General features: G+C 39.1%; 1 protein-coding gene across 4 annotated transcripts in view; it reads right to left on the reverse strand.

Annotated features, from left to right (window-relative positions):
• Nucleotides 1–13,102, reverse strand: part of LOC134530335 (uncharacterized) — a 66,637-nt gene that overhangs the window by 16,758 nt on the left and 36,777 nt on the right. The window contains exon 1 of one of the 4 annotated variants that reach the window (XM_063365076.1): nt 7,064–7,264. The exons of 2 other annotated variants lie outside the window; for them this stretch is intronic. In XM_063365076.1, coding sequence (XP_063221146.1) covers nt 7,064–7,093 — 30 coding nt within the window. In that variant the 5' untranslated portion in view covers nt 7,094–7,264. Of the gene's footprint in view, nt 1–7,063; nt 7,265–13,102 lie in introns of those variants that run through there. One more of the 4 variants, XM_063365074.1, reaches the window with a different exon arrangement.

The raw sequence follows: 13,102 nt of genomic DNA on the forward strand, positions 1-13,102 counted from the left end.
TCGTCTTATCAAAATTGTTTCAGTCTATAGATTTAGACAATTTTTCGAAAATTTATAATCAAAGGTTATAGATTACATATATTGACTTCCTAATATGGGAGTTATTATTTTTTTGTTCTCTAACCCCTGTTAATTCAACCCCTTGCAGCAATGGTTGGTTGCATCACAAAATGTTTTAGACATACTTTCAACTTTTACTTTTACAAACAATCGAACGGTTTTACTAGCGTGCCTACTAAGGGAGTTATGAATTTTGTCATTCAACATTTGTTTTTTTACTCATTGCTATAATTGTCGGTCTTATAAAGAAATTATTTAGGACGATAATTATAGATAATATTTTAAGGTTTTACAATAAATAATAACGGATTTAATAGTATATTTGTTGTGTAAATTATAATTTTTTAAATCCTACCCCTGTTTATTTCGTCCGCTTGCTGAAATGGTTCGTTTTATCAAAAATTGTTTCAGACAAAAATTTTAGATAAAAATTATAAAATTTATAAACATTTTGAACGAATTCGACAGTGTTTACTAAGGGATTATGAACGTTTTTTGTCTTCCAATCCTTGTTTTTTTTCACCCCTTGCAGTTATGGTTGGTCATATCAAAAGTGTATCCAGATAAAAGTTTTTTGGTATTACTCCTACAAGTTATAATATGTTCAAACCGATGCGATATTGGTCATATTATGGAAGTTATAGCGATTTTTCTGTTTGATTGATTTGAGTTCACGATGGTTTTGGGGTCTATGGACCATGAAACGAAAAACTATATAAAATTTTTCCTGAAGTCGCACCTTGGTAATAAGCAGTCTTTATTCGAAATCTACATAAAAACTGTTCCGTTAAAAACTAAAAAGACTTGAGAAAATACTAATCCCCGGCTTTGGTCCTGATTATCGACTACGAATTTTATTAAAATGCTGCCCATCTTGTTAAAATACACTAAACATTTAATACTTTCAAGTTTGTCTTTGGTTTTGTGAATTATGATTCGCACCATCCGCCACACATGGCAGCACCGTGGTTACATATTTCCGTTCCATGCGACTTCCGTTCCATTAACACAAATGCCGTATACCGAGAGCTCAGATGTTCAAAAAATTTAAAGATTGTAAATGTAACTGTAAACGTGCTCTGCGCTTATCGCATAACTTGAAAGGTTTGTTACAAATTCTATTAACGATACAGTTGCGATTTCCGTCATATCAGGGTTGAACCCAGGCGTTGAAAATCACGTGAGCTCTGAACCGGGTCCCTCCACCTGGACGCCCGAGACAGGATGAGCCACCAGGCGTGTGCACTGTAGCAGCTGAGCAGTGAGCACACAAGAGTCTAGCGGCAGCACTGCTACTTCCTGCAACAGGCTGCAAATGCCGAGCCTTTCCGAAGTTGGCCGATCGGGAGCGCCTACCCCCTGGATGGTTTTATTTTTTATTTTTACGCGCGCGTTTTTTCTCTCCAGTATAAAAAAAAAGCCACACAGACTGTTTAGTGGATGGTTGGTTGTATTAGGTAAGTATAGCTACATTAAAAATACTGTAAAATCATTTGATGGTTGCTTAGCAAATAACTTTTTAATATGTAGCTATCCAGCGCTATAAAACAGTTTACATGATTTCACAGTATCTTTAATATAGCTATCCTAACCAAATCAACCGTCCACAATGTTTTAAAGTATTTATAATGTAGCTAACCTAACCTAATTGACCATTAGTTATCACGTCCTTACCAGAAAATTACAAGTTGCGTAAAATTGCAAGGGAAGACTTCCTAGATTTTATACGGTATGAAAAATATACAAATCCACGAAGTACGTTTCTTCAATTAGGTATTTTCCTCTAAAAACAATTACAAATAAATACCGTTGCCTTGTTTATGGTCTTTCCTTTTAACAACACCTCCATATTTATTTACAATGATCAAAAAAAAAAAAACGAAGATGCACGATCGGACGTTTTTCTCTCTCGTCAGTGAAAAGAAGGCCGCCCGTTGCGGGATCACGCCGCCGGCCCCGGAACGAGCGTGAGCGGTGCGGCATTTGCAGCCAGTTTGCAGGAAGTAGCGGTGCTGCCGCTAGACTCTTGTGTGAGCACAGCCTGTGGCAACCTGCTCCGCACCCGGCTGCTCGGAGACCGCAGCGTGCGAGGCCCAGGGGTCGGCGCTCCGGACAGCACCGCAGCAAGAGCACGCCGCCAACCGTGTCGTCGCGGCGATGACGTGTCTCAGGCGCACGGAGCGCCGTCCACAGCCCCTACCGAGAGGCGCGCAGTTAGCGACACGCGAGATGATCACTCAGGAACCCGGGAAAACAACATTTATTAATATCCTGTGATGCGGTCACGATGTTTCAAAGAAAGAAAAAATGAACTTAAAAGAGTGGTTACGTACGTCCTGCGAGCAACTACATACCAATGCAATAACAAAATACCCAATCTTATAAACAAGATGTGTCAAAATATGGTCAAAATAAAATACCTGTCAAGCAGGGGCGCAACAACAGGGGGGGAAGGGTATTTTGCCCCCCCCCCCTCTGAAACCTTGAAGTGGGGGCAAACGGGGGCAAAGAAAGTGCTGTGTAATCAATTTTTAGATAGTAAAACTGCTTAAATAGCACCATTTTCCACCTTGAAATACAAATTTTCCCGGGGGAGGATCACGGACCCCCCCCCCCCCCGCTTCAATACGGGGGGGATCCATGATTCTTTATAATAAGGTATATTGCCCCCCCCCCCCCTTTTGGAAATTTAGTTGTTGCGTCCCTGCTGTCAAGTCACACAAGATCTGCAATCAAATAACGTGGCTGAATATAAATAAAAACAAATGGTATTGCCATTTAAGAAACGTCACAATGAGAACAGCAGAAAGAAAATGGTAACCATAAATTGATACAGACTGGACCCTTCACGAATCCGACAGCGGCACGTGACGTGAAGGGAGCAAGCGAGCGGGTACTCGTTAGCGCGTCCTCCTAGTTCGGCGAGGGAATTAGCGCCTTCCACCGGCGGCACACGTCAGAAACTAGATCTGGACCGTTGTGTTGGCGACTATGTGCGGACCGACGACGGTCAGTGGCGGGTACAGGACTTTTTTTTTTTTGCGGTTAGGAGGATTTTGAAGGAAAAAAAATAAAAACGCGTTTTCAAAACAACTTACATTACTATTGAGTATTGACTAACATACTGACGTATGAGCCTACAGCAGTAGCTGTAGGCGACGTGGTTTCTCAACAAAACTAACATACCGTCTTCAATGATATTTTGCAATTTTTTCATAATTTGGGGGGGGGGGGAGGGATATATCCCCCTCCCCACGAAAGCCACTGCCAATGATTCACTCTTACACCAGGCAGAAAGGCAGCGACTGAGTCACAGCAGGGTGAGAAGGAACAACTAGTTTTCGAACACTGGTAACTGGTGCAAATCAGTGAAATCTTACTTTAAAAACTGTTATTAACTGCTCAGTAAATGAATCTCCTTGTAGTAGTTTTAACAGTTTAGTAGTTGAATTTCACTGATTTCCAGTGATTTTTAAGTACTCGTGTTTTCAGTGCACGGGGACCTCGGTGGCCAGGGTCGCTGGCACGACACGCCGATGCATCGAGGGTCGTGGGTTCGAGCCCGACTACCGACATGACTACAATTCATTAGCACCAGGTAGGACCCCAGGGGGTTTGGAACCCACTATAATATGATGACTGTCGTTATGAGGGGCTTAAGCCACAATCAGTACACATCGAGGATCATCGCTCATTCTATAGCTCTTTATAAGTGATAATTCCGCTTCTCCTTCTAGTCATGTCAATTACATAAAGTTAATTAAGCGATGTAGAGTGTTCGTTCAAGGGCACAATTAAAGCGCATGCGCGAGTACTGATTGTTTTTTTCTCGCTTACAACGCCACACACACAATATGGCTACTCCTGAGCGTAAAGCTTTTTGTGTTCTGCAATTTAAAGAGTAACTAAAACCGTTGTAGATAAGCGCGTGAGCAAAACTGCTTTGTTGTTTTCTAGCTTGCAGCGCGATATTATGGCTATTTCCCCAATGAGTAGAGGGTGAACCTGTAAACTTTATTTGGCAACAGGATGGAGCCCCTCCCCGATGGAATCTCTATGTACGAGAGTTGTTGAACGTTTAAGTCCTTGACGTTAGATTGGTCGTAATCGTCGAGACGACAGCTCTTGTTCGCTGGCCTCTGCGTTTACCTGACACGACACCATGCGATGTTTTTCCTTTTGAGGCTTTATAAAAAAGATCGTGTCTATGTTCCGTCGCTACCTAATGATTTGCCACTTTGAGACACAGAATTGAAGAGGCTATTGCTTCCATTACTCCGGACTTGTTAACCGAAGAGTGGGAAGAATTGGACTTGAGGTTGGATGTGTGCCGTTTAACTAAATGTGCACACATTGAACATTTTTTGTTAGAAAAAGTAGTTTTTTTACCTTCAATTTGATGTATGATTTGTTGTAAATAGTCTAAATCAAACTGTTATACCATTGAAACTGGGACATTCTTTTATGGTCATTCTGTATAATTAGGAACCGGAAAAATTCGCGGGTTCAATGACCTGTAGGATGAACTCCATAGTTCTACGTACACTCGGTCAAATGCCATCCACTCATTGGCTGCTGTCTTGTGAGACGTTCCAGCGTAGCAGCCTGTGATTCGATAGAGCTTTGGTTGGGTGTTTCTCATAGGCCCAGAGTCATCCAGGTGAATTGTGAACCAATAGCAGAGTCAGCACTGAGGTATAAAGATTTGTATTTTAGCCTGTCGCGAAATGAATTCGCGAATTTTTCCGGTCTCTATGTATAATGTAAATGAGTGATTCTTATTCGTCGTGTAAAATAACTTAAACCTTTGTGTCTTGCTTTCATTACCCCTCATAACAAGTCGTTAAGTTAAAAGCAAACTAATAAATCATAAATCTTGCGACACTGCAACCCCCTTTCACATAATAACCTTGTCGTCGTCGAAGACCCGGCGTGGTCGCTACAAGCCGCACGTCGATGAACCACGCGGACAAGGAAATACGCGAGCCGGGAGCAAGCAAGATGAACGTACCCGGTTGAAAGTAGCCGCGAGCACGCAGCGAATTTAAATTTAGAATAGCGTTATCTCATATCTTCCGTAGTTTTAAATGCCAGACATCCCGGTCTAGATAACCATCCAGGAAACTACAAGCTACTCCTGGACAAAGCCATCGCTCAGAAGAAGGAAGTAGAAGTTCGTAAACAATGAATCAGAGAGTAGGAGAAGAAAAATACGAAAAGAAACAAGATTTTTACTCAAGAAATTTTAGCAAGTTAAGATGTCTACAAGCTGGACACTGTTTTACAATAATAAATATTAAATAATGATCTAATGAATATGTGCGTGCTGTAAGCTTCACTGGATACACATTCTGTTAGGGAATGTCTAATTGGTTATGGGCAAAAGAAAGAAAAAAAAATTGCAAAACTGTTTAGAATAGTGTTAAAGTAGGAGTGTTCACAGAATTTAATTTCAGCAATGGGCCGGGGGAGGGGGTTTGTTGGTTGGAACGACGTCGCCGTTTTTAGCTATCTTTATTTTCCTTTTGTTTTTTTTATTGGTGTGAACGATATATAAAATATAAATATTTTTTAAGGTTTGCTAAGGGGAGGGGACTAACTTCCCCCCCAACCCTCTTCCCGCGTACACCCAACGGCTATCCAACAACAGCCTTCATCGCGACGGCGCTTGAAAACGCTTTAGCTGGAAACGGAACAATTTCGGTCTGCAGAGAGTCGTCTGTGACGTAACCTGCAGCGAGCGCGAGGGAAATTCAGAAGGAAATAACAGCAGGCGATAGGATTCGAGAATAAGAACGCGCATAAAAAAAGTAATTTGGCGAGCAGGCGGTAGATGTTCGCGGTTCGTTGGAGGCGGGAAAGTGAGAACCGCGCCTCTCCGCCGTGACTAATACCATCGCTTCTTAGCCAACCTTTGGAAATGAAATCCCTGCGAGCATTTACGTATAATTTAACATGATCCTTGCCTTGTACATTCACAGTTTGTTTAAATAACTATCTTTAAAAAATAAGTGATTTAAATTAGCAATAAATGAAATAAACAAACGTGTGTTGTGTTAATTTGCGAGTAACTGGCGAAATATTAATGTTTGTGTTTCTCATAAAGCTACAGTTTCCGACATGTAGATATTAAATGTGAAAGTATGCTTAGTAGAGACACAGAAACAATTAGAAAGAGTTCACATACGTTTCTTAACCGTGAACAAGCGTAGCGTAAACAACTTAAGATAATGCGTACGGAAGCTGCATATGAAAGTTCGTCATTTTTGAAGTTAGAAATATGGAATTTGGTGTCAAGGCTTCTGTTTATAAATAATGGTCAGTTGTTACAGCGTTTTTGACGTGACAACGTCTAATAAATCGATGAACGCCGGCTCCACGCACGAAAAAGTGTCACGTTACACACATTGTCCCGTTACGTTGTGTCCCGTTACGCTCATTGTACGCTTGCGCCGCATCTATCTCTCTTCCACTCGATTGGAACAACCATCGATTTGACTTTTTCGAGGCACATCAAACTTGAAACACTCCCATTCGTTTCCTACTTTTCCTATCATCGTCCTATCCTTAAAAGAATAACACAGATCGGAAGAAGTTAAATAGCAAACACGTATAAATGTTATAGATAAAATAATCTCTTCGTTAAAGTAATAAACATATTTGAATTAATGAGTGCAAATAAAAGTAAATTTATCAATTAAATTGTAGATTTCATTTCACTCCTTCTTTGTATCCATACAAAATAGTGATAATTCAATAAAAATGGTTCAATTTTATTCATAAAAGTTTGCAATAATTTCATCAATGTTTTGTTATGACGTCACGTTAAACTATCGTCCGTAAACTGACTTTACGGACAACCAATTTTTTTTTGTTGGTGATTCATCAAAAATGAGGATGAAATTCACTCCCACCGGGAGCACTGCTAGTAATAAACAAGACTCTGGGTTGCTGGGTTCGCACAAACACGCCCACGGGAACGCTGCAACCTGCAGCGGCTCACCTTCCCTGCTGTCCGCGGCGAGACGTGCATCTGGCGCCGTCACGGACTCCGCGGCCCATCAAGGAAGCGTCTTCGGGCTGGTCGAGATCCTCTGGAAGACTGACTGAGTGACTGCCCGCTGTGTCGCAACCGAGCAGGTGCTTTCGACCGCGGGAAGCCGCCTCAAGATACGTCGGCAGGAAGTCGGACGCCCGAGCAGTTCCGAGCTCGTCCGAAGTTCGCCGCTCGCTGGTGCGACTTCGCGCACACAACAACGATCATTTTTGCGAGGTTTCGTACATTCTTACGGTTTGAGTGTATTTTTTTTTTAAATATATATCGCATCCAATATAACAAACCTCTAATTTTAGTTACGGTCGCGTAAACGCGCGAATACTTATCTTTCCGAGGAAGGGGTAGAAAAATAAATGATTTTGTTTTTTACAAAAAAAAAAAAATTGAAAAAAATTAAAAATGGTTTCAGACGTTATTTATGTAACTGGTCTAACCTAACTAACCTGTCATTTAAGTTAAGATCAAGTATACGTACGAAATCCAACCGAAAAAAAGAAACTACAAGAATTAGAATATTAATTTATTTATTTAATACATATAATTTAACCTACCTATTATTTTCACTAAATAAATGAATAATTAATTGCACGAACACTGATCATACGGGCGCCTGACTCGGGGTAAATGAATCTTAGGTTTCTCGGAGGCCAACGCTCATTTGTTTAGTTCCTCCGCCGCCAGGCAGCAGCACGCGTCGAACCGCGGCTTCCTGCGCGTTCTTTTTAACACTTTTGAAATCGACTCTCGAAAATAAATCCTCCCCCATTTTTGCAAATGTGTTAATTACACAAAGCCTGGAACGCACCATTTTAGTAGGAGGGAATCATGATAAGCAGTGCCATGTCTAAAATTGTATTAAATTACAAGTTTAATGTTTAGCATGTGTGTTGAATCAAATAAATTAAAAAAAAATCTGAAGACTTAATAATTACAAACATATACTTGATTTCAGCCAATAAAAACTTCGCATTTGTGGTAAATCCTCTTATGCAAAATAGAAATCAAGGTGATTAAATATATGTAATATTTAATTATGATATTAGTTTCTTCCTGACACCAATACCTCATGTCATGCATATCCGTATGGTTTTATCTGTACTTACCAATTTCATATTAATATTTCAGTAATTTTGTACCCAAGTACTTATTCAGTATAAACGAATCTAGTTGTTACTTGATATTTACTATATATGAATTCATCTTTCATTTGGAGATATAATACTGTTGTCACAGCACATTAGTGTAATAAACTTTGAAGGTGGTTTAACTTATCTCCGCAAAATCAATTTATTAGAAAAAAGTTCGATTTAACCTCACACAGTAAAATATAACACTATAGATGCAGTCACTCTGAAAGTGACTGAATGCTTTACACGTGCGATAGCTTTTAAATAACCGTTAGATATTTTAAAGGCTCCAGTTTCAATCGTCATGATTCTACCATATTCTTTATATTGTTAGTGCAAAACACACTTAATTTTAGTTGGTCTCAACTATTTTGAAGAAAAAAAATTGCGTTCTTATGTAGCTTTGTAGTTTATGTCTGTGTTGTTAAGTTATCCTAAAAAGACGGATATAAATCTAGAACATACCCGCACCTTTATTATATTCAGATAATTATTATTATTTCACAGCATGAAGCTCAATGGTTGAACCAGGTATTGTGTGGTTCAGTGACTTGCACACAGACGTGAAGAGGCGTTTGATGCAATTCCATTTGTAACTTACTTAATCGCAGAATTGTCACACACATTTATCCAAGTGTATGAAATTCCACGACTTAAGGTTCAGAAACGCCTGCAATGTAGGCAGACATCTCGCTATTTATGTCGTGCGGTTTGCCTGCGACAAGCCATTTGGCAGCAATTCATTTTGTCAAATCCTTCACAGGCTTTCGGATGTAGACAGAAAATTTGAAAATATTAGGCACACAAATATTTAAATCATACTTATTAAGTCACACGACAGTCAAGTTACTCTAAAGATGTTTTTTTTTCTATATCTTCACTAAGTTTAATTTTTCATCATTTTTGCATCGATTAGATTTCTCTAGAAATAAATTATAGAGGCATACCTTGAAATACCGATATCATTTCATTGGAAAAATTTAATACCAGCATATAAAATGCCTTGTTGACATCTCTTAATGCCTATATATACGTATTCACAGTATTCACACAAAACACCGCTTGGAAACGTAGTTAGAGTTTGAAGCTTCGACTATACAACAAGTTAAACATGGTAATAGTAACGTATTTTTCAAAGTAAAAATTAGTCTTGATCAGTTAAAGTGTAACGTTAACGTTTACTTTTAAAGTGATCGAGACTGGGATAGATAGAGAGGCCTCCGAAAGATGTAGTCCAAATCACACGCCACGTTGATTTTTTTTTAAATTTATCGTCATTACTATTAGCTAAGGGCTATTTCTGCCAAATTTAACACTGTACCTCTCTTGTCACAAATATTTTCTACAGTGCTATATACTGGTTTTAAAACGTCGCAGAAAGTGTTTGTAATTGTTGTCACTTGCACGACATTTGAGAGCAACTGTATTACACTAATTAAATATCTGATTGAAAAATATTTGTATCATAACATCAAATGCAACAGTAATAACAGTAATGACAAGAAAAATAAAAAAAATAAAAATAAAATTAACGTGTCGTGTGAGAGCCCAGGTCAAGCCCACCGATCTCTATCCACCGCAAGAAGGCCACGTATCCGTGTCAAAGGCCGCCGAGAGGGGAAATGAAGCCCGTATGATCCCCCCACGAGGTGACCGCTGCGTGCCTGGGAGACGATCGTCCCGGGGGACGCACCACAACGCCGAAATACCACAACGCCGAACGTACAATAACGCCGAACGTACAATAACGCCGAACGTACAATAACGCCGAACGTACAATAACGCCGAACGTACAATAACGCCGAACGTACAATAACGCCGAATGCCAAATTGACTACAACGCAGACAGCTAGAAAACTGCTGTGTACCACAACGCCGAAATACATTAACGCCGAAAAAGTCATTGCAGGACTGCCACAAAGGTAAGGTAAGGTAAGGTAAGGTTAGGCTAGGTTAGGCTAGCCTAAGTTAGGTTAGGTTGTGGTACATTTTTCGGCGTTGTGGTACACAGCAGTTTTCTAGCTGTCGGCGTTGCGGTCAAATTGGCATTCGGCGTTATGGTATTCGGCGTTATTGTACGTTCGGCGTTGAGGTATTTCGGCGCTGTGGTAACGACCCGATCGTCCCGCAACTCGGACGACACCCCCCCTGCGCCCGGCCGGGAATCCAACCCCGCGCCCTTGGCTCGTCCAGCCACACTGCTGGGAACCGCAGTAAATGTACGGACTTTTCGACCAAAATTTTCGCCTGAAATAAACCAAGATTTCCCCGTGATATCGAATAACTGCATTCTCGTAGAAACTTCCTCCGTGATTCGATTCAGAGTTCAGTTTTTTTTTCTCTCTCGTCATGAACAGGGTGAACACACACGTAAAAGGAATAACAGTGTTTCTTCGTCGTTTTCTAATGCTTTGCGTGTACAACAATATTGTTCTTGTAAATTCATGTTCAAAGTAAGTGAGATTGAATGTGAAATTTTTTTTTAACTGTGCAGAAGCCCTAACCACTGAGCTAAGTATCACACAACAGGAGAGAAAATACTTCGAAACGAACAGTGTGCCCCGTTCAGTTGACGGGGCTTCACCTATAGGCTACATCTCGCTCCCAAGCGAGACGGTCAGAGGCTATATTCTCTAGCAAACTTTGGTTTAGTATTTTGGTAGGATGTTTGACACAGAGTAACTTAAAACAAGTGTTCTGTAAACTTTACACGGTAAAAAAAAAATGTCATTATGCATCTTACCAAATATTTTCTGCAGACAAGAAAATGCTGTTTGTTTTTATCCACACGAAGTGGCTTGTTAGCAAGGGGGGAAAAACTGTTTTAATTAATAAATATAAATGGTTTGCTTTAGACTGCAAAATTACTTTTTAGTTCCCAAAAAAAAATCTGAAACGGTCCATCCTGACAAAATTTGTCGTGATCTCCACGAAACTAATTTTACAGTGTACTTTTGTACATCCCAATACATCACGTATATATTTTTTTAACTTTCATCTGAAGACAGGAAAAAAATTACTTACCAGAGAGATAAATTGTCTTGACTTATCCCACACAGTTTATCTAACCATGGTAAGTTGTGGTTATTTATGACTTAACGATAATGTAATCTCACATTTTCTGCACAAAGACAGAACCATTCTTTGCAGGCTAACAACTAACTCTGTTTAACTATTAAAAAACGCTTAGTTTATGAGCTGTAAAGCTTGATCATACGACTTCATGTAAATATCATTATCGTAGTTGAAAGTTTTCTAGATAGTGAACTAGTGCAGTCGCTTAAATGGTTCTGTTATTGGTGTCACCTAACTTGCCCAAAACCTTAAAACGACTTAATAAAAAATATATGTTTTTCTTTGGAATCTATTAATGAATATCTAGCACTAAATGTTACTTAACGATGAACTGTTAACTCCTTCCTTACAGCGGCATAGCTCTGTACAGAAAAACTGCCAGCTCTTCAGTTAACTGCTTCTTGAACAATGTACATATTCTCATTGTTTTTCGTGAGACATGGCGAGTTGCGCAATATTCAATGTCATTTATTTGACTCGCGTTTCCTAATTGAGACAAGTAGAAGAGCTTCCGTGCTTTCCGCTAATGTATATCAGCAGCTCCAATACATATTTAACGGTGCTATTCGCATGCGTGCTGTTTAAAACGTTTTTCCTCCCATTTTATTCTCTCATGAGTAACCGACGATTCTGCCCCGTCAAAAGTCAACAAACGTTTGCTTACATAATCCCGTTAAAAAAAAAAGTGAATAACGCATCTCGCTGGATTTCACAGCTCGTCAAATACGACTAAAAATTAATTACCGCAAGGCAACATGAAATTAATTTGCAAAACTCAACTGGACCTGCCTCAAAATATCTTCGTTCAGATTGCGAGATAGAGATATTTAATTATCGACAAAGCTACTGCCGACTGTGATTTTAGCTCGAAGAGGTGCAAAATAAACAGAGATTGTTTACCATTCCTTGCAAACAAAACACATTACATGTAGTCCATATTTCGTAAATGTACGATTAGTACATACATAGAGTAGGTTAGTTAGCGTGTAAGATGTTTAATGTATATCCTACCAAGAATCATACAACGGAATATAAATTATATACAGGAAAGGCAGAAAAAAAAATGTAAGTAGAAGACCTGGAAGTACTGTATGTCGCATTCCGGTTGGCATCTGATAGCCGTAACCTAATTCGAATGACGTTTCACGTAAGAATGACCCCGGATTGAATATCTCGCAGTGTCGAACATGATCCTCGCTTGAGTATGCTTGAGTGGATTGTGCACGGACTGGCAGACGCCAGTGTGAAACTCACACTATCGGCGTTTCAGCGCTGAAAACTTCAACTAGTACCTCTGAACGCTTACTGTGCAAAACCAATTTTTCTGACGTCTTCCAGGAAAACACTTTCCTTGTGAGTTGGTTATCTGTACCTTTAAGTGACAAGTAAAAAAAAAAAAAAATGGTGGGAGGGGGGAGGTGTATGTACGCGCGTTAAAAGTTATACTTACTTGACGTAATAAATACATATCTAACTTTAATTTTGCATGCAAATAATTAATACTAATAAAATAATGAAAGGACTGAAATAATATAAATACGGTTGGTAAAGTATAAATTCACTCAAATTAAAAAAAATACTAAGTATTCAATATTAATATAAACATCTGTATAAAAATAATTATTTTATCTAGTAAAATAATGAATTTTAATTAATAATGAAAATCAATAAATATGCTGAATGTTTATTCTAATTTATTGTTTTAATAATTTATTGAATAATAATGTAATAATTGATACCTAATTCAAAAAAATTATACATATGGGAACATAACCTCACGAAT

This window comes from Bacillus rossius, chromosome 3 (assembly GCF_032445375.1).
Source record: "Bacillus rossius redtenbacheri isolate Brsri chromosome 3, Brsri_v3, whole genome shotgun sequence".
Taxonomy (NCBI): domain Eukaryota; kingdom Metazoa; phylum Arthropoda; class Insecta; order Phasmatodea; family Bacillidae; genus Bacillus; species Bacillus rossius.